At 39.5% G+C, this 22,476-nt stretch overlaps 1 protein-coding gene across 10 annotated transcripts in view; it reads right to left on the bottom strand.

Annotated features, from left to right (window-relative positions):
- The window catches only part of KIAA0825 (KIAA0825 ortholog), a 373,989-nt gene that overhangs the window by 214,230 nt on the left and 137,283 nt on the right, over positions 1–22,476 (bottom strand). For all 10 annotated transcript variants that reach the window (XR_011505937.1, XM_070517755.1, XM_070517756.1 and 7 more), the window contains one exon: positions 17,157–17,296. Coding sequence is in view for 9 of the 10 variants with exons in the window: in XM_070517755.1 (XP_070373856.1) it covers positions 17,157–17,296 (140 nt within the window). In the remaining variant the exon portion in view is untranslated. The remainder of the gene's footprint in view (positions 1–17,156; positions 17,297–22,476) is intronic.

Genomic DNA, 22,476 nt, shown 5'->3' with positions numbered 1-22,476 from the left:
AAATTCTACCAAATCCTACCAACCAGTGATAGTCTCTATATTTGGTGCAGTATTTCATTTGTATTATATACAAATATACATAAATGAATATATGTATGTATAATGTGAACACAAAATAGAATTATCTTATACATATTCTTTTGTTATCTGAAATCTATTTAAAACTAGTCGAATCTTTGTATCTCTCTTTGGGATTTGTGTTCTGAACATCATCATATTCTTTATTCAGAACATAAATTTCATGGAAAATTCACATTTATAGTGTTCTCAGAATTATGCTATCAATTCTACAAATAAATTCATAGATGTTTCTCAAACCCATTGATCTTATCATTTCAGAATAAAGAGGTTTATCAATTGGCTTCTCAATAAAACTATATAGGAATTCGCACAAAGATAGCGCCATTTTCACTGCCCTCTTCAGCCCTCCTCTGGCCCTAATGACTTCTTCAAAGATCAGTAATCAGAAGTTTCTATATCGTTGCGCCTATAGGTTGGACTGGAAAGGTGAAATAATAACTTCTATTTTGGTTAGATAATTAGCATGATGTCTAGTATCATAATATGTAAAGCTATTTATTTAATTAAAGATAATGACTCTCATATCTTGTCCCACATTTTGATTATCTTGAAAAAATGTAATCTAGATTATTTTGGAAAGAGTACCTTTCTTTTTCTCGATCATTTGGAAGCTCATTACTTTTATGTTTCCTTTTGATAATTTTCTTTCTGTAATTTGATTTTCATGATCTAGAGAAACTTCCTCAGGATGTTTGCTGGAACTATTGGTAATTGATATTCTCTTTCTACTGGGGTTGCTAAACTGGTAGAAAGTAGGCTGGAGGTTACTCATGGCCATTTTGGGGAGAAGTGTCTGAGAATGAATCAGATACAGTAAGAAGTAGAACCAAGAGATGAAGAGAACATTCCTGATGAGATGACATCGTTTGAGAACCTGGATTCAGCAATGCCTGTATATTTATGTTAGCTGAGCTGATAAATTTCCCTTTTTGGTTAAACCAGGCTAATTTGGGTTTCTGTCTCTTGTAATCTAAAGGGCTCTCACTTTTTCATCAAGCACAAAAGGTCAAATGACAGAGCCCTAGTCCAGGCATCATAATTTCGTCGTTTATCCAAATAATCCAGTTAGTTCTCTCTGCCTTTCCTTGTCTCTAATCCATTTTACATTCAACCATCAATTATCCTTCGCGTCATTCACCCATGTTTAAACCTTTCCTTCTTCCTCCACTTTGCTAGAAATTCCTTAGCCTGACAATTAAGTTTCCCCAAATTGTATTACAATCGCCAAACATCTGTTCCTCCCAGACTGGTTTACTTGCTTTCCTTATAAATGTTCCCTCCCAACTCCTTTTGTTTGTGTATGCCATTTCATTAGTCTAGAATGTTCTCCTTCAATAAAATTCCTATGATTTAATCAACCAATTAATGTGTCAACAGTCATTACACCACATACTGAGGCCTACACCTTCCAGGGATTCACTGTCTGTGTGTGTGAGTGTGTTTTGTGGGGGGGAGGGAATGATAGGCATGTAAATAATCGTTACAGCAATGTAAGGATAAGTGGGGTAACCATACATCCTGGTTTGTCAGGGGCAGTCCTGCTTTATGCCTGTTGTTCTGGTGTAATTATTATCAGCCTCTTCTTTCACTCTTAAAAGTGTCCCAGTTTAGATGACAAACTATTTGATCACCTTAAGTCTAAGTACCTTGAGTCTAAGGTACCGTGGAAATACAGAAGATGAGGCTTTAAATTTTAGGGGAGAACACAGACAAGATCACGTCTCGGCTAAGACTGTAAGGAGGAGTGGAAGTTTATCAGCATGACAAGGCTGAGACGGGGGAGGTACTTTCCAGGAAGACAGAAGAGTTGGTACAAGGGTGAGAAGACAGGTAGCTGCTGATGGGGTGGCATGGCTGAAGTGTGACTGGTGTAAGGAAAGTGGGAGTAAAGCTAGATAATCAACAGAGCATGAAGAATCTAAGGCCCCATGAATCATGCAATGACAATGCAGCTGGAGAAAGGGGGATGGGTATGAGGAATGGTTATAATAAAAGTAATAAGTATTATTATTATTTTTATTACCATATAAATGTGTGAAGATACTTCAATGAAACGTTATTTGTTATTTTTCTCTATTTTCCCTTGCCCTGGAATAAAGTAGCCTATTTCTGTTTACTTGCCTCAGGGATTTTTGCTATCTGAAAAGGACAAATAGACTGAAGTCAGTTGCCCTCTTAGACTTACAAAAAAAGGAAAAAAAGAAAAAACTAAATCTATTGAATAGTCATTCGTTAGAACTATATAAGACAGTCATTTTTGTAGGCATAAAAAGGTAAAATATTGGCACTACCATATGATATCAAAGTGGAATCATGTGTCTCGGCAGGTGCATGGGGCGAGGATTTGGAGGGCTCAGAGAGAGGAGATGCTCTGGGACTGGAGAAGAGAAGCCTCTGGGTTGGGAAGGGGGAACACCTGCACTCTGCTGGATGGCAGTGCTCAGGTGGCTTGTCTGGGTGAGGCACCAAGGGAAGCTGGATCCCTGACTCAGGTTCTTGGTCTCACCAAAGGCTTCAAGCCACACCTGACTGCTCTGATTGGAGGGAGCACTTGGACAGGGGTCCAGGGTATCTCCGCGGTAACTAGGTGACAAGATAACGATGATCAATAAAGCCTCGCAGGGACCTCTGCACCACCCGGGGATGAGAGGGTGGAAGCCCTAAGAATATCTATGGTTAAATGTTCTACCAGCCTGGTAGGATGGGGCTCAGGATCCTAATAAAATGGACTGGAAGACAATAAGTGATTTAGATATTTCTTGTACACCTGAGTTTATGAATTGAGATTTGTACCAGCTCCGTAAAAATAGTTACTATTCGCAAAGTACCGCCTATATGTCAAATATCACATGAGCTGCTTTACATTTCATCTTCATAATACTCTCTAGAATGGGTGCTTATTATCCCAGTTTTACAGATGAACAAGTGAAATTGAGAGAAATTAAGTAATTGCCCCAAAGTTGGGCAAAGGTGGTTAAGAATTTGCCTCTGCCATTTGCACTAAACTATAATCTCAAATTTCTCAAAGCCTACTTTGACATTTTATCGACAATGACTTCTGAATGCAAAGTACTCAGTTCAAACCAGGTATTTGGCTTGTGGTAATTTATGGCCTCAATGTGAAATACCTTAATTTCACATAGCTTTCTATACTTTCACATATGTTATCCCATTTCATCTCTAGTACTGTCTTATTATTGGACTTTCTTTGGATGTGCATCTTGTCTTTAGGTATCTTCCAACAGCATTTAAACAGTGTTACATGTTTAAATAATCTTTTAATACTAAAGAAGCAGGGAAGGATGGGAGGAAGGAAGAAATATATCTCGAGTATTTTTTGTTAGGTTTTGGTCCACCTGGTAATTGACATTTTGGAATGACATTTACTTCCTAGTCCTAACATTCAATTTTCCCCCCCCAGCCTCCTCCTCCTCATATCCACTGTATTGTTTCTTTTTATCTACTCCTTTGAAACCCTCTTCTCTCTTGACTTCCTTATGCCCATGCAATCTTGGTTTCAGGGTGCCTCATTGATTTATCCGTTCTGTAGCTCTTTCTCTTTTCGTTTAGAACTGGGGTTGGCAAACTTTTTCTATAAAGGGTCAGATAGTAAATATTTCGGTTTTGCAAGCCATTTGGTCTCTGTCTCAACCACTTAACTTTGCCGTCATAACACAAAAGCAGCCATAGACAATATATGAATGAAGGGTCAAGATTGTGTTCGAATAAAACTGTTTACAAAAACAGGTAGCGGGAGGGGGAAAGGGCGTTGGCCTATGGGGGCCCCCCTAGAACCTTGGCTTTCACCTTCTTCCAAGTTCACTGTTTAACACCTGGCTTAGCAATTCTGTTATCCTTTAATTTCGAAGACCCTTTTTACGCAGAAGTTTCCAAATTCTCCATCTCTAACTCTGACCTTTCTCTTCACACTCCTGCTGTGTTCCCCGTTTCTGTCTAGGACACCACCATCATCATCTCCAGGCTCGATGCCTTAGCAATTTGTATTCCTTTTCTGAATTGTTAGATGAAATAAAATAAATATATGTCTCCCCCATCCCCCTTTCCATAATGAATCATATGTTTATTTTTTTTTCCATTGTATCCCTTCTTCTCTGTTCCTAACACTATTAATATAATTTGGATTTTCTTTACCTCTTATTTTAATAAAAATACTCCTCAGAATATACATTAACTTTAACACCGCTGGCTGTCTGCTAAAGTCCTCCATAATCTATGCCTTACATGTCCAGTCTTCTTATTTCCTATTGCCCACAATATTCCAAGATAATTCCTGATTCAAACCTCACCCACCATCTAAGAATTCTTGGCTAGACAGTGACCCTCAGCAGATTCCAGATGCTTTTAAGGTCTGTGCCCTAGAAACCCGGTGAAAACCAATACCTTTGCCAGGTGCCCATCCACAAACATTGTTTTTCCTTAGCTTTTGAATTTCCGACACTATTGGGATATTCTTCTCTGTTCTCTTTCAATCTGATGTCTGCTATTGCTTTCAAGAAGATTCAGCTAGAGTTTTACTATTTGAACCTGCTTTTTAAGTGAGTCCCTTCCCTTCTCCTCCACATGTAGGTCTAGCCCTTTCTGTTTGCTTTCCCTCTGTCTCCTGGACCAGACATTTTTTATTTAATATAAAATCCTCCAGGTGGCCTTTATGGGATCTGTAGCAGTGAAAGAGTGATAGATCTGCCTAAGGTATCCATTGTTCAAACAAACATCATTCACTTAGCCTCATCTCCCTCAATCAATAATTTTACCCAAGAGGTGTATTCTTATCAGACCTACATCTAACCTAGGCCTGGACTCTCTTATTGTCCTCTCCTTTAGTAAGAGGCACATTCCTGTCTCTCCTGACTCCTCATTCTAAGGAAGGAGGAGGGACTCTTTAGAGTGGTGAGTTTGGGGTGAAGGGACTAGGCATCGTTGGCTCGGCTTTTGGGGCTCCCCTGTCTGAAGGGGGTTGCATTCTGGCCTGCTCTCCCTTCTGTTAAGTCTGTTAGCACAGGCTCTGCCACTGTAGGGGAGTCCTGTGGTTTTTGGGCTCTGTTGGTGGCTTGTGGGGTGGTGAGCAGGGAGCCAGGGTGGAGGAATGGAGGGATCAGCTTAACTCTGGAGAGCAGTGCTGACAAGCTCCATATTTAAAGCCATGTTCTCTGACCCAGGTTTTACCAATAATAAAGCTGCTATTTTGAATTCCATCTGCCTTCTCCTTTTTCTATCAAATGGTTTATACATTATATAAATAAATACAAGATCTGGAAACAGATTGTCTTTACAATAACACCAAAGGGCCCTTTTCACTGTAGACATTATTTTAAACTCCTTTTGAGGACTGAACTTGTTAGTGCTTCAAAAGAAGGGTCGTGTTAGGCAAGGAACTCGAACACCAACCCACCAGGAGACTGTGTTTATTGTTACCAAAGATTTACACATACATGGTACACTAGCACTTGGCTTTCCAAGACTGCTTAATTTTTATTTTCTGCAAGAATGTTCTTAATGACAAGCTCCTGCTGAGTCACTAAAATGGATTTGGCAGCAATGTCGTGGAAGAGTGTGCCATGAGCTCAGGGATGCTGAATTAACCAGGCACTAACAAGCAGCCCTAACCAAAGGGAAGAGGCTGAACGGCTCACTTCAGACATCAGTACGAGATAAAAAGTGCAAGAATAGAAAATGGAGTCTATAAAACAAGGACTCGAAACCTAAAACACTAGGCCAATAAATTAATACCTGAGAAAAAGGGATGGAGTATCACAGGAAAATTGTTTTAAAGAAGCACTCACTGTCAGTGTCACAGCCCAGTTCATAATGAAAATTTGCAAAAATAAAATAGAAACCTGACTTGAAAATTAGTTTTGAAAATCTTGCAGTTTGTTGTATAAAAGGCTAACAGTTGATATAAAGACCTGCCATTTATTTTAAGTTTTTGATCAAATATGACATTACTTTTTTCCTTTGAACTATTCTTATTTGGGTAAAATTAGAAAATTTAAAAAGGAAGTCTCATGAAATGTCTTAAATATATGAAAACGAAAAAAAAAAAGTCATTCTTTGCAGAGATCCTCCTTCCCAAGTTTTTCCCTGGGAATTACTTTCTTGCTTTATGTTCTAAAATGCTCATATACAAGTTGAAGGTCAGCATTTACAACTTATTCTATGCCGTTTTCCCCAGTTCCCAAATAAACACTAAAGATCAGATTTCTACCTCCTTGGAATACCCACAGTCCCAAATTCAGGACTATGATGATGGTGAGATGGGAGACAGGTCTTCATTGAATATCCACAACGGTGCAAGCACTATGGTTAAGCATTTTATGTACATTTTCCCATTTATCTTCATCATCACAAAAACTCTATGAGGTGGATATTATCTCCTTTTTTTTCTTAACAAATGACAAGAGTAAGTCTTAAAGAGGCTGACACGATGAATAAAGTAGAAAAGTACTCTATGAATCAGTAAGCAAATAGCTACATTCGATAGAGATTTACAATTGAGCAATTGATTCCAATTCTTTGAAAACTGATAATCTGTACATGGTATACATTGGAAATTCTGATGTTTAAAAATTATTTTGTAATATTTACATATTTGTAAATGCAGATAGGTAAACCTCTTTGAAACAGTTTTGGCTGTATCTACCTGTATTTACTAGGGTTTTTCCCCATGCTTTGCATAAGGTAAGATTTTCAAAGTGCATTTCACGGGATGTTAATGAGTAGCACATATGTTCTGGAAATACTGGCTTCAACAATATTAAATGCTTTTGTTTTCTGCAGGATTTCTCAGAGCCTTTAACTATTCATGAGATCTGTGACTCTCCAAGATGGAATTTTAGTATACAGTGTTTGCAGTCATTTTTGACCATGAAACCCTTTTCTAGTAATGCATGTAGCAGGACTACTGTTCTATAAAACTGAATTTAGGAATAGTGGCTCTAAGTGTTTGCAAATAGACTCAAATTAAATTCAAGCCCGTTAGGTTTGCAAATAAAAGTGAGCAGTCTGAATGGGTAAGGAAGCAAGGTAGCAGCAGAAAGGAATATTCTGCATAAGGAGATTGTCAACGAAAAGAAACGATTGCTGATCAGGTCACCAAAGTTGCATTTAATTTTAATTCAACTGAATCATTTGTGGAGCAAAGAGGGATTTTGCTTCAGCAGTAGGCACTGGCAAGTATAACAAAGCACAGCCAAACAGGGCTTTAAAAGCTGCTAAACCCACAGACTTATACCAAGTTCTAACTAACTGGTTAAGAAACACAATGAGATTATATGACCGGCAGGCACCTTACATGGAGGTCAGCAAGTATTTGGTCAATAAATGAATAAATATTTGTGGAGTGAATGAATAAAGAGTTCCCTAGCAGCTGTGACAATGGTGACCTAGCTTCTTTTTGACTACTTTCAGTGGTGGATTGTCCACTACCATTCAAGGTAGCCAGTCCTTCTGCTGGACAGTTCAAGTTACCAAACTATTTTGCATTTTTTAAAAATATGGAACACTATTATCAGAAAGGACTACCGAAATCGAGGCTAGCCTCTTTAGTGGATAAAGAAAAGAAGCACAGAGTCATAAGCAACCTCCTCAGTTATCACTATGGATGACAATTCAGGTTTTCTGACTGGCAGCCAAGATCCATCTCCTTCTAACTTATTCCCAAGTGTCTCCACTTGCTGAATTGGACAGCCTATTTTTTTTTTAAATAAAGACTTAAAATATTTGAAGATAGCTATCTTGTCTTCTCTAATCTTTTCTTCTGCAAATTAGACATACCTAGTTTATTTAAGCAAGGTATGGCCTGGCTTCTACTTAACATCTTTATCACTTTTCTCTGTGTTGACTCTTAAAAGGGCAATACCACTTTAAACCAGTTGTGCCAAGAAAAGATAAGGTCTGCAGACAAGGTCTGATGACCACTCAGCATAGGCAGGCCAATTGGTCCAAAGCCTGCAGCTGGCAGCCCTAGGGAGTAAGAGAGAAGTTTTGAGTTCCAGCTCTAGTACTCCTAAATAAATGAAAAGTCCCTAGATGTCCATAAAATGTGGCACTAAGTTAAAGCTATTTCAAAGGGTAATTCCTTCTGTAGGCAGATACCAAGCCTCTGTCTAGTGGGAATGTCTACTCAGGCCTTGGGAGAGAAGTTACCATGCTGGGGTAACGTGCAGGTCTCCTCTCCAAATGACCACATTACAGAGCAGTGATAAAGACACTGTGGGAGCTTGGGTGCTGCACAATATTCTAGAACAAGAGTTGACAACTATAGCCCAGCAGATAAATCCAGCCTGCTGCTTGTTTTTATATGGCGTGCAAGCTAAGAATCATTTTTACTTTTTTTTTTTTTGGTGAGGAAGATTGGACCTGAGTTAACATCTATTGTCAATCCTCCTCCTTTTTCGCTTGAGGAAGATTATCGCTGAGCTAACATCTCTGCCAGTCTTCTTCCACTCCCTATGTGGGACGTCGCCACAGCATGGCTTGATGAGCGGTGTGTAGGTCTGCACCCAGGATCCAGACCCACAAACCCTGGGCTGCCAAGCAGAGCATGTGAACTTAACCACCATGCTACCAGCTGGCCCCAGTTTTTACATTTTTAAATGGTAAAAAAAAAAATCAGAATTAGAATATGTTTTGTGACATGCAAAAACTATGTGAAATTCAAACTGCAGTGTCCATAAATAAAGTTTCATTAGAATACAGCTGATGGGGGTTCAGGACATGTTACCCAAAATATGGCACCTTGGTGTATTTAAGATTTTAAACTGAAGGAGTTTGAGAAAACAGCAGAAGCAGGAAGGTCACTCTGACCTCCTGGAATCCCCCTGTCCCCTGAAACAGGTCATAAAACCCTTACCTGAGAAAGGTCCTCCCTATTGCAGGAGGAAGGAGCATCCTTATCTCTGAAGTCAAAGGGATACTGAGAAGAATCTTAACAAACAGAACTTGCTCAGTTTCCTCCAATTTACTGCACTTCCCTCATATTCCTTGACCTATCGTGTTTCTCCAAAATTGTCCATTCTTCACTAAACCTAGCATAAAAATACTCAGGTTTAACTATTTCTTCCGATCTTTATTTCTTTATAAAGATTCCAGTGTCATGTAAAATTATATTAAATAAATTTGTATGCTTTTCTCCTGCTAATCTGTCCTTGTCAGTTTAATTTTCAAACCCAGCCAGGGACCCTAAGAAGGTTGAGGAAAACTGTTTCCTCCTCTGCACAGCCATGCTCATTGGCTTACATACGGTCCGTGGCTGCTTTCATGCTACAATGGTACAGATCGGTAGTTGTGATAAAAACTGTATGGTCTACAAAGCCTAAAATATTTACTCTTTGGCCTTTTATAGAAAAAGTTTGCTGGCTCCTATCCTAGAATGTTGAAAGAAAGTGTACATATATTCCAAATATCTAAAACTACATAAGGACATCTTCCATCTGCTCCCACATCACTCACGAGTAAAAGGAGGTGTCAGCTCTTCAGAGCAGCCTTTCCTAATCATCCAGTCTGTGGATCTCTAGCAATCACTCTGTTTTAGAAAAGCTCTTCATGGTACTTATGAGCAGCAGAGCTTACCTAACTTTTATATTTTTTACTTTATAAGGTCTGTCCTCTCCACTTTCCCCAGCAACGAATCCCCCAGAATACGAAGGCAATTCTGCAGGTCATATTTACCATTGTATCTCCAGCTGAGAATACTGCTTTGTACCGACTTGATGCCCATTAAATACTAGTTGAATAGAGAATGTATTTATAAAATCAAGTAACCAAACATTTTCAGAAATTAATTCAGAAGAATATTATTTCTTATTTCTAAGAATAATCATTTCCATAAAGTCTCATGTTTTCATTTTGAATTCATTTAAAAACAATAGATATACTTTCAGAAAATAATGGCTCTTCTTTCTTCTAATAAGGACCACTTAAACATCAAGTGGGTAATTTACTCAATTTCTCTGTATCTATGTTTCCTCATTTGCAAAATGGTCCTAATAATCCAAGGGACATAAATGAAATGATACATTAACTCACTTTGAGTTGTTGGGAGAAAGATACTACATAAATTCATGAATAGAATCACTTATAGTATAATGCCCAATCATTTTACATGCTAACACTAGAAGCACATTTACTAAAGAAGACATACATTCTTATGGTTATATTAGACATTTTCTATGAAAAGAAAGAATATAAAATATTTCAGCCACTGTCAAGCCAGATTAGATCTGATTCTGCGTAGGTGAAGCATCATAGCAAAATTCATATTGCCAATCTCCCAAGCCACATGCAAAGGTTCTCAAGGAGTACTAGAATGTATGGAATTTGGGAATATTTATTTGGCCTAGTTCTCATCTTCACACACATGACAGCTGCTAGGACAACATCTTCTCAAGCACACATGTGTCAAAGGGGAAACTTCACCTCCCGGGATACACTGAGATTTATGCTTAGACAGAGGGCAGAGTTACTGAAAAGCAGAGGGAGAGACCACTACATGGAGCACAGGAAGAGTGATCAGAAAAGAACAATATGTCAGGCATAATTTTCTAGGTATTTGGTATAAAAGAAGGAATGAATCTAATACAAAATAAGTACCCTCTAAGGGTCAAAATGGTGTTTTATTTTTATTTACTTTTTTAAACCCCTAAATGAATACAAAGGTCAATATTAGTACATTTAGAAATGAGGAACCTGAAGTTTAGAGAGATCACAAAGCTAATGAATAAAACAGAATTGCTGTCATGGAAATTTAATTGGCCTCCATTCGTTCATTCAATAAATATTTTTTAAGCTCGTTCCATGTGCTCAATAGCAGTCTGAAGCATCTAGACCCAGGCCAAGCACTGGGTATACAACAGCGAGCTGTCCCTGCCCTCTTGGAACTCATAATGGCTGCAATAGACATTAAATACAAAATTATGTTAATTAACCTTTCACTTAAAATTGTGACAAGCGTTACAAAAGGAGTTACGGTGGGACCTTATGGGACAATCAAACATGACTTCCTTGGAAATAATACTTAAGTCAAAAGATGACTAACAGTTGCCAGGAAATGGTGGGGAAGAAGATACTGGGCACAAAAAATCAACATTTCAAAGGTTCTGTAGATGGAAAGAACTTGGTATATGGGACAATTGAAAGGTCATTGATGTTGGAGCAGCTGCATCTTCCTTCAGACCCTTCTGCTGTTATAAATATCTAAACCTAGGATGCACAACCTAGACCAGAATACGCATGAGTTGGAGCATGATAAACTGGGGGAGAGCAGGACACGCTAACATCGGACAGGTCAGCCATCGACAGAGCAGGACGGGCATTGCTCGAGGATTAGGGTCCTTATCCTATGTATAGTGGGCAGCCACTAAAGGTTTTTAGCAGAGGAGTGACATAATCAGATGTGTATTTGAATAAGATCATGATTTCTGACTCCTGTGAACTTCCTGATAAAATGGTTTATAAATATTTTTAAGTAAATTATGTCTCTTTAAAAGCCTATAATACATTGGTAGGACAAGCCACATTCTCAAACTTTTTTGCCTTCTATAGCAACAGATACTTTGTTCGATGACCTTGCTACTCCAAAGGCGGTCCAGGGACCAGCAGCAGCAGGAGCAGCATACCTGGGAGCTGGTTAGAAATTCAGAATCTCAGGCACCACCGAAGACCTATTGAATCAGAATCTGTGGTTTTAACCAGCACCGCAGGTGACATGTTTGCACTTTAAAGAAGCTTTGCTTTACATAATCATACCCCCTACAACCACCCTATCCTCATGGAGACTCAGCAGACCCTAGATGATAACTGTTTTGGGGACTGTAATAATTCTGTGGAGCCCATTGATATGCTAGGCTAGTCCATCATGATTGTCAGATAGGATCCTTGGTTGGAAAGGACTAGGGTAAAACCACACGCATATGGTTCTATTGTTCCTAGTAAGAACAGGGTACAACTACAGCAAAGAAAAGAAGATTAAACAAGTCAGAGTGCAGATGTCACTAGCAAAGCAGCCTATGACATCAATGTTAGGTGCACTAAGGTACCAAGAGGGAGCATAGTTTATTTTTGGTCACCTCCTTCAAGACACTTGGTCACACTTACAAAATGAAACAAAACACCCACACCCACACACACACACACACACACACTCCACAACAAAACACCAAGCTTCTGCCATAATATGCCTCCTATTACTCAAAAGATCAGGAAAATACTAAGTATAAAATTACAGACTTTGAATTGATTCATAAATCAATCTCTGCTTGGTAGTGGTAGAATTTCCTGTTGATCTGTTTCTTTATCATAAGGTTGAAAAGTACCAAAGGTACTATCAAAAGTGTCTGCTACAGAGGCTCCTGATAGCCCCCACGAACTGTGTGGCCTGCAGTTTGGTAAATGCTCTGTGGCTCTCCCTGGATGCCATGTGGTGTGGTGGTGAAAGCACACTCTCTGGAAGCCACCTGTCTGGATCAAATCCTGCTTTGCCACTTATGAGGTAGGTGACTTGGACAAGTGACTTATTTCTATGTGTCTCAGTTTCTTCATCTGTAAAATGGAGATGATAATTGTACCTACCACATGGGGTTGTTACAAGGATTCAGTGAGTGAGCACATTTTAAATACTCAGAAACAATGTCTGGAACACGTTAAATATCATGTATTTGCTAGTGTGTTGTTATGTTACAACTGAAAATCACCAGAAGCCGAGAAGTTTCACTGGGCATCATTCTTGGGGCAATGGGCAAAGGGAAGAATGTTAGTCACACTTCATTCAAATGTCACTAGCAGGAAAAGGCCACCTGCTAACACTTAGGAAATTGCTAAATATTTGTTCCTTTGATGCCACAAGTAAGAAACTAGTTAGGCCATTATAGGTAATAACCAACCAAATTAGTTACCAAATTACCAAAGAAACTAGTTAGTCCTAGGCAATTACCACACAATTGCCCTAGATTTTTAAAGTCACTAATCCAAAATAGTGTCTTACAATTCTGAAATCTTCTATAAACATTTGTAGTTGAGTTTTTTTCCTTCAAATTTAAGATGGCCTACCTTAAAAATAAACCCACAAACATTACCTTCCATGCCAAGTGAACTGTACCCAAAGAATGTTATAAACCACCTACTATGTGAAATCAGTTTATTTTTATCAAGTTTTAGCAATATAACCACTCCCTCAAAATGCTACAAATTTTTATACAGGAGGAATTATTATCTATGGCAAAAACATGATTCCACTTCCTAGAAGCTGGCAGCCTATGAAGCATATATTGTAAATTAAAATTTGGGGGCCAGCCCTGTGGCCAAGTGGTTAAAGTTCCATGTGCTCCACTTCAGGAGCCCAGGTCCGCAGGTTTGGATCCCAGGTGCGGACCTACTCTGCTCATCAGCCATGCTGTGGAGGCATCCCACATACAAAAAATAGAGGAAGAATGGCACAGATGTGAGCTGAGGGTGAATCTTCTTCAAGTGAAAAAAAGGAGGATTGGCAACAGATGTTAGTTCAGGACGAATCTTCCTCACACACACATACACAAATTTTACCCTTCATTTACAAACTTTTGTGTTTTCTCACCCTTGGTGAAGTTGTATCTAGTATTATAAGAAAGTCATTTCCATATATGCTCTGCTGATTCTTTTTAAAATAAAAAGAAATTCTGGCAAATCATTTTCATAGAGCAAAACCAAAAGCTACAGACAATAAAAGAGACAAACTCCATATGTTTTAATTATTATAATATATAATTGTCCATCAAGAAAAATCTGAACCTAACAGAATTTAATAATTACTTATTGGACAAGGAGAACTTTGTTCTAAAACATATATAATAAAAATATTTTCTTAAGATCTCTTTATTCTTATTCCTGAGCCAATTTAACAGAAAGTTAAATTTTATCAGTTTGACCAAAAAGACACTGTTTACAAAGAAAAACTCTCCCACAAAAAAGCTGATAATTATGTTGCTTGAAGCACCTAATTCAGCATATTTTACTCTAAAATTTTGCTTTCCTAAAAATATGATCAAACTTCTAAATCACCAAATAGTGTTCTGAAATACTCTGAGACTTCTAAACAAATGAAAATTTGTGCAAAAAATATTACAAATTTATTTTTATGTACATGAGAATTTCCATCTTAGTCTAGTTAATAAGATTCCTGAGTATATTGTTTCTAACTTAAAGTGACAAGACTTCTACTGGAGCTTAATAAGTCAGTCAATCGATTGATTAGTGAACTCTGTCACGACATCCTTACAGTATTGAAGTAACTAATGAAATTCATTACAAGACGATTCCAGAGCAGCTATGTAATCCCAATCAAACACCTAACAGCCTTTGCAAAAAAATGCAAAAAAGGTATTTGAGCGGCTTGGGTAAGTACACCTCTGCACTTCATAAGAACCACAACCGAAGGTGATACAATATGGTAGCTACAATGACTGTAAGTCTCTCAAAAACAATATCATGTTATACATACCAGAAGGTGGACATAATATTTTTGGTAAGTAAATGTGGGATTCATTTATAAGAAAACATGGTTAAATACTCATAACTATAATTGCTATTCCTGTACTTAGTGGCTATATCAGTATAGTCAAAAAGTTTGATTGCAATTGATTTTCCAGGCTGTTCTACATAACTCTGTCAATAGGACACCATTTCTCTTCTGAGACCATGCCTGTGAGTTTCACCAACTATAGACTAAATCTCCAGCTGTGTCACATACTGTCCATGTCATGTAGCTGCTTTGCCTGAAAGCTCAGATTATAAAGTTTAAGGGAAACACTGTATTTTATATCCTAATTGACCACTGATCGGCCAATGACTGGACTTTTCCTGTAAAAAGCACTGTGTTAGCTTGAGGAGGAATATAAAAATCTATGATCAGCCCTAACTATCTAGCTGGAAAAACTAGTTAAATGCAGGTGCATTAGGGTGTCCTGGTTGATCCACCTGAGGGTGGACAGATTACAGCTCTTCTGATACCCCTCGCCCACTCCAGGTTTAATTTGTATGAGTATTTGTTTAGGAAGTGCAGGGGACAGAAAGCTCAGGCGGGGTTCAGAATCCACTTTTACTCACCGTTTATCAGCTATGTGTGTATCTGGGCAAGTAACATTATCTTAAACTCTAATCACGTCTCTCTTTTCATTCTTTTGCTGAGGAAGATTTGCCCTGAGCTAATGTCTGTGCCAATCTTCCTGTATTTTTTTTTTTCGTATGCAGGTTGCCAGCACAGCATGGCCACTAGTAGAGCGGTGTAGGCCTGCGTTGGGGCATTGAACCTGGACTGCTGAAGCAGAGCATGCTGAACTTAACCACTAGGCCACTGTGGTTGGCCCTAATGTCCTCATTTTCAACATGAAGAAAACAACAGTAAATACTTGATAAAGTTACAAGAATCAAATTAGATAGCAAATGTGAAGTGCTTAGCACAGTGCTGGACACCCAATAAATAAACAACAAATGGTGGCTACTTGAGGAAGTAGTTTCCCTAGCACCAGTTTCCCCTTTAGGAGAGTGGAGCTACAGCCTGAAGCTCAAGAAATTGCTTTCAGGTGAACCTTGTGCTATTTGAGGCCCAAAGAGTACTGCCTGTGGCTAAGGGAATAAAGTCAGATTCACGGTTTGGGAGAGGGGTTATCTCCGAACTTCTGCTTGGAACATGGTGAGGTTTGAGGAGTTGTAGTGACCTTTGGCACCACAAGATTTTATGGATTTGAGATATGGATATGAGAGCACCAAGGGAGAAGCAATATTCTCACAAGGGCCTCAGCAGTGAGGCATCTGATCTAGGTGGCTTTTGGGAAGCAAACATCAAGGTGGACAGGAGAGAAGAATATGGGGAAGTGGTCCTGAACAGATCTGAGAAACCAAAAATTCCCAGGAATGACCAGAGCGATTTGGACAGGGGAATGCTATGAACCTCATTTGTATACCAACAGGCCTGGTGTCCATTTGCCTCGTTCATTTACAAATATAATAACACTACGCTAAGGGCAAATGAGCAGCCAAGATAATGGGCATGGTGAGGTTGAGGGGAGGAAGAGATCAATGTGAGCTAGAGCATTCAGAGATCTAGAACATCAACTGGCCCTGGCACACTCGTGGAGCCTGAGTTGTCTATGGAGGGTCTTTCAAGCAGGAAAAATGGGTGAGCCCAGGTGTGGAGGGAGCACACGCATGGAGCTTTGGGGACAATGGCTGAAATGGGTGTATATGTGCCTGCAAGGGAATAGTGGGGGAAAAGTTTAGAAAATTAGCCAGGGGTCATATTTGAATGGACAGGGATTTGATCCTACAGGTGGTAGAGAAGTAGAGGAAAAAGATTTTGATTCAGGAAACCTATAGTGGAACTAGTGATTGATAAAATAAATCTGGCTTCATGTGTGGTATAGAATAGCAGGAGAAATGTGTAGGGGTATGTGAAAACGGTTGGAAAACTCCACATAGATGTAGCAGGAGAGCAGTGGCAAATAATATCGGATTGGCATAACGTTACTTACCATTTTCTAAAATAGCACTTACAGGGAAAAAAAGAAAGTCTAATTAAGAGAAGTGTGGTCTTCTGTTACTCCATTCATAATTTTCTCATGATTACTTCTCCATGCTGCAATGGATATGGCTGTAAGCCACAGCTTGCTTGTTTATAAGTTACATAAGCACTTTTCACGATCCACTGAAATTTCTAGTGTGGTTCTAATGAACCTCTCTCTTTCTTTCTTTTAGGTCTAATTGAGACTTCTGTTTTGGACATATAACTATGTTCCTATAATTTTCTTAGGCATTTCAAACTCCAGATATTGCAACATTTCGAAATAATGGTAGTTATGATAGAACAGTATTATACAGAAATATTGTTTTTTCTCAGAATTCCTGAAAAGTATCTTTCCAATAGGTTTATAAAGCAATTCAACATTTTGCCTACTGCTAACCCCACTGACTGTTGACACAACGCAGTTGGTTTCCATCCCTCTGCCAACATTCAAGTAGGAAAAAAATTTCATTCAACTTGAGCAATGGCTGGGTTTTTTGAGGACATTCTCATAACTATAAATACTCACTTGAGCTCTTCAGCAAGATTCTCAGTAAAAGACCATTATGATTCAGTAGGGTTTCCAGAAGCAGGTTCCAATTACAACCTGGCTGGGAAAAGAGCAGTTTCAATTGACCCTCGGCTGTCAGTCGTCCAGCTGATGGAGTCCTTTCAAAATGCAAGATAAAGATGGCGTAATGAAGTGAATTTATCTATGAAATTAATAGCCTTAAAGTACAATGTAATGCTAACTCCTTTAAATGTCAATTCCTCCCAGATCACTCTGAAAATGCTTTCATGCTTGCTTACTTTAGGGCTGCTCAGGGAAGGAATTACGTTTAATCTCAAATAGCTAAAAGCAAATTAACATTTGGTAGCCTGCCAAATTTAAAACTGATACAAAATAACCATGTCTATATTTCACAGAACTGTCTGTTTTGTTTCATGAGCAAATAAAAATTATTTATGCATTTATTTTGAATGCATTTATTTGTTCATTCACTAAATATATGCATGCCTACTATGTGCTATTAACTCCTTTCGTTATTCATGGAAAGAAGTTACAGGGGGTTTTGGCTACTTTGTAATTTGCCATGTACTATGATTGCTGATAAAACTAAAGGAATTCAAAGCTTCTGTCAAGGGTCAACCGTAATCTAATTATTTAACATGTAAAGCCTTAAGTCAACATGGAATTATTAGACCCACTCTGACAGTCACACTGCTACCTATTTGGGTAATCATTTCATCAAAGAGAAATACTTCCAAGGCAAATAAGCTTGTACTTGGGAAATTATCATCAGTGTTGAATAGAAAATCAAAATCAGGTCCTCTGCATCAACACATTAATTTACCAATGAACTGGCAGGAGATAAGAAAGTGAAGCAGAAACTGAAAACTGATAACATTATTCACTTTTTCCTTCTAAAATCTCTAAGCTTAGGGGTCAGCCCAGTGGCGCAGCGGTTAAGTTCGCATGTTCTGCTTCTTGGCGGCCTGGGGTTCACTGGTTTGGATCCCGGGTGCGGACATGGCACCACTTGGCAAAAGCCATGCTGTGGTAGGCGTCCCACGTATAAAGTAGAGGAAGATGGGCACGGATGTTAGCCCAGGGCCAGTCTTCCTCAGCAAAAACAGGGGAATTGGCAGCAGTTAGCTCAGGGCTAATCTTCCTCAAAAAAAAAATAAATAAATAAAATAAAATCTCCAAGCTTAGATTGGCTAAAGGTCACCACATCTGTAGCCAGCTTACAACCACCACAACAAAAAAGGCAGGAAATGATCAAACTCAATCTGGTTGTGGCCTTGGGAAGGAAAGATGTGACAATAACGTAAAGGTGTGAATGTGGGGACCACACGCCTCAGAATGGAAAAAAGCAGAGCAAAGGGTATTGCTGTGAGAGACAATTTGTAGCATCATTTTCAGATGGAATTTACTGAGCGGAGAACCATACAGTCATTAACATAGTCTAGACCAGTGGTTTTCAAAGCTTGGGCCCTGGACCAGCAGCATCAGCATCACCTGAGAACTTGTTAAAAATGCACATTCCTGGGCCTCAGAAATTCTAGGGGTGGGCCCCAGAAATCTGTGTTTCAGTAAGCCCCCTGCAGGAGAGTCTGATGCACACTAGGGTCTGAGAGCCACTGTGAAAGGCAGCGCTTTCTGGAGCACAGGTCCCAGGGGTGGGCTAGTTGGCATCATCTTTACTGCCTCTGTGCCTTTGTGCCCACACAGGTCCACCTTGGCTGCCGCCCATGAAGTGAACTCCTCATAACCCTTTACTTAGCTTAATCCTACCCATCCTTCGATTTGCAGCAAAAATATCACTTTCTCTGTGGAGCCTTCACTAAAAATTTCCCTCTATAATGGTCTTTCTCACTGTGAATTAAAGCACTTACGGCAAGTTTACACATTTTAGCACTTTATTATTTCATCAATTAAAGCTTTATCTTTCCACTCAGATTTAAGCCTCATGAGGACACTTTTCTACTCCAAAGCTCCTAGCAGTGACCTGAGCACACTGAAGTGCTCTGTCCATGTTAGCTGATTGACTCATAAGCTCATAAATGCGTAGGCAAACTCCTTTTAAAAAAGAGAATGCTTTGGGGCCAGCCCGGTGGTGCAGCGGTTAAGTTCGCACATTCTGCTTCTCGGTGGCCCGGGGTTGGCAGGTTCAGATCCCGGGTGCGGACGTGGCACCGCTTGGCACGTCATGCTGTGGTAGGCATCCCACATATAAAGTAGAGGAAGATGGGCACGATGTTAGCTCAGGGCCAGGCTTCCTCAGCAAAAAGAGGAGGACTGGCAGTAGTTAGCTCAGGGCTAATATTCCTCAAAAAAAAAAAAAAAAAAGAGAGGATGCTTTGCCAAAAGGCTGGTTTAAGCACAAATAAGAGGATCCAAAGATACAAAATGAAATTTCAAAGCACCTCCCCCTTGGCTCGGCTTGGCATTTGGAACATCTCACAACCTTATAATCCACAAAATCCTTCTGCCTCACCTGAACTTTGGATCAACTCAGGCTTTCCATGCAAGACTCTGACAAGAGAACTTGAAACAGAGAACCTCCTTTGGCAATTGACGGGGCAGAGTTAGCTAGGCAGTGCTAGCTAGTTAGCCCTGGGTGGGTGGTAAAGAGAGAAGTGGGGAGTTACTTAACTCTCAGGCAGAGGAATCAAGTTTGTCAGTTCAGGAGTTCTGAACTACTGAATTACTTTGCGTATTCCCAGAATGGTCTGGCTCTTGCAGTAGTTCTAAATACAGTACCAAAGAAGAATCCACTAGGTGAGCCCCTTGGCCTGAAATGCTGAAGCAGATCCTCACAATGGCTGTCCCTATTTCCATCCTAAACCCCACATGCTGGCTTCAAGAAACTTGCCTGGGGTTCAGTAGATGAAAAGCAGCAGTTGATAGTAAGTTGTATATTAAAAGTGACTTAGTTCTTGAATATTTCCTATCTATATATTTTTCTTGAGTTGAATGCTGACTTAAGGATACATTTAATGAACTCAAAGATCCAGTTTGATGGAGTGTAGAAAAGGAGGAGGATTGTTGAGAGATAATCTGAAGAAGGAGGCAGAAGCCAGACCATGGAGGGCCTCATTAGCCAAGATGAGGATTTTGGACCCGCGAAGAGTTTAAGGCAGACGAGCTTCCTGATCTGGCTGCAGCGTGGAGAATGGATTGGAGGGGGTTAGTGTTTTTGCCCAGCCCTACAGACATGTAATAAAACAAAATAATTTGAATGTCATTTCATACCACTGTATCTGAATACCTGGTTATAAATAAAACTTTTCATTTACCAGATGGGAAACTGTTTGTTGAAATGTACCTCAAATCTTGGATCTTTCGACTTATCACAGATTTTGAAATGTACAGTAGAATGACTCACTATGAAGAAAAATAAAATATTACAAACATTCCTCAATCACCAAGCTCCAAGTAATAAATGCATTGAGGAGTCTGTGTTGGGCATATGGAGAAGCATATGTTCCCTCATCCTTTGAGCTGGTGGAGCTGTGAAAGTGAGATTAGCCTCACAAAAAAATGACAGAAAGGGAAATTATATATATATTTATATATATATATATATATCAAATATGTACATGTTGAATTCTACTATAACAAAGAAGAGAACAAAAATTTATAAATCTACAGGAACTCATCAATCTTGTACTAAGAGACAGGATAAATTTATGACTGGGTTATATTAAGCTTATACTCTAATAAGTGCTACATTTCTGGAGAATGATTTGGCCTAAAGGACTTTTCAAATCCAGGGAGTAAGGAGTGATACAATAATGGGTTTCAATCATTTTGGTTTATGAAAATATCCAAATATTTTTACAGAATCATCATGGAAAATCTTAGCTGTATCCAGGTGTGGTTACTGTATGAAAACTCATCAAGTAGTTCACTTGTAATTTCTGCAATTTTTTAGTGTTCATATTGCAGTAGAAAGTTAAAAAAAAATCTTAGCTGTATCAGTGCACACCAGCCTGACTTCCAACCACATCGTGCATGAGGCACAGGGCAAGAGAAGGCTCTGCAGTAGGTTCAGACTGCAAAATGGGCAGCCTTACTGCTCAAGCCACATGACTATGGGATTCACTGATTCTACCATATGCGTATCATGTAGAAGCTGTCAGATCAGCAGAACTTTGGAACAGACTCTGAAATGCATAGCTTGGGGATGACACCCAGCAGTGTTGGGGCACTGTCCTTCAAGATTTGATTTTTACTTTGAATCAACAGCCATTATATGCTACCATGTCCCTAACAAATAAACTACATGGGTCCATGAGCTAAGGGTGAAAGTAGAAGAGGCCTCTTTCACCAGTGCTTCTGATGATCCGCTTGGGGAATTTGTGTTTTCCATTCCCATAACTCCCCATTAGCTCTGTGGGAGTGTAGGTCCTGGTTTCCATGGGGTGAGTTGGGGTGCACACACCTCTACCAGGGGACCCTGGAGAATTCCACAAAACCTAATGTTACAGCTGCCATCTGGTCATCTTTGGCTTCCCATGCCAGCAGTCTAGCAGGCAAAGAAAAGAGTTACTATGCTGGCAAGGTAACTAACCCTAATTATCACTGAGGAGCTGGAGTTGCTACTGCCTAAGGGAAGCAGGGAGAAGTTCTGTGACTCAAGAGATTCACCAGGGCATCTCTTGATGCTTGCATGACTGGTAATAACCATAAGCAGGAGACATTCTGAGAAAGGAATGGTAACCATGGGTTTGACCCCTCAGGGATGAAGGTCTCAGTGACTCCACGAGCAAGCAACATAAATAAGCAGATGTGATGGCCAAGGGTGAGGGGAAGCTGGAATAAGTGATAGAGGAATGTAATGATGATTAACACTTGCAGACTCAGGAATAATTGCAGCAGGGGATACTCTAGCTTGTCCCACTAACTCTACTGTAAGAAAACTGTTTTTTTCTGAAGAAGTTTTGACAGCCACCACCTTGAGGAATCAATCATAAGACTCAGAGAACTTAACATGGCTAATGAGTGGATTTCAGTGGTGCAAGGGGTAGACCAAAGCAGATGTTGTCAATATCCGCATATCCTCTTGCCCTTACCACTCAGTTGGCCGTGGCCTGCCTTTTGCTGTCAAAACCTCTATCTTCCAGCAAGACAGTTTGGAAGTGCCAGCGAATAATAACCCCCAGAGCAGCTTCAACCAATGATTGATGGAAGTTGCTGTATAAATACCTCAGCATCCTTGCTCCTTTGGTGGGATAACTCTGAGATGTGCCTTTCACACTGGCTCTAGGAATTTCCCCAGAAGGTTTAAGTTTGATTACTCCTATGGTAGTTGGCTTGATTACACTAATCTTTATTTGCT

This window comes from Equus asinus, chromosome 9, assembly GCF_041296235.1.
Source record: "Equus asinus isolate D_3611 breed Donkey chromosome 9, EquAss-T2T_v2, whole genome shotgun sequence".
In the NCBI taxonomy this organism is placed as follows: domain Eukaryota; kingdom Metazoa; phylum Chordata; class Mammalia; order Perissodactyla; family Equidae; genus Equus; species Equus asinus.
This window is presented reverse-complemented; position numbering and strand designations above follow the sequence as displayed.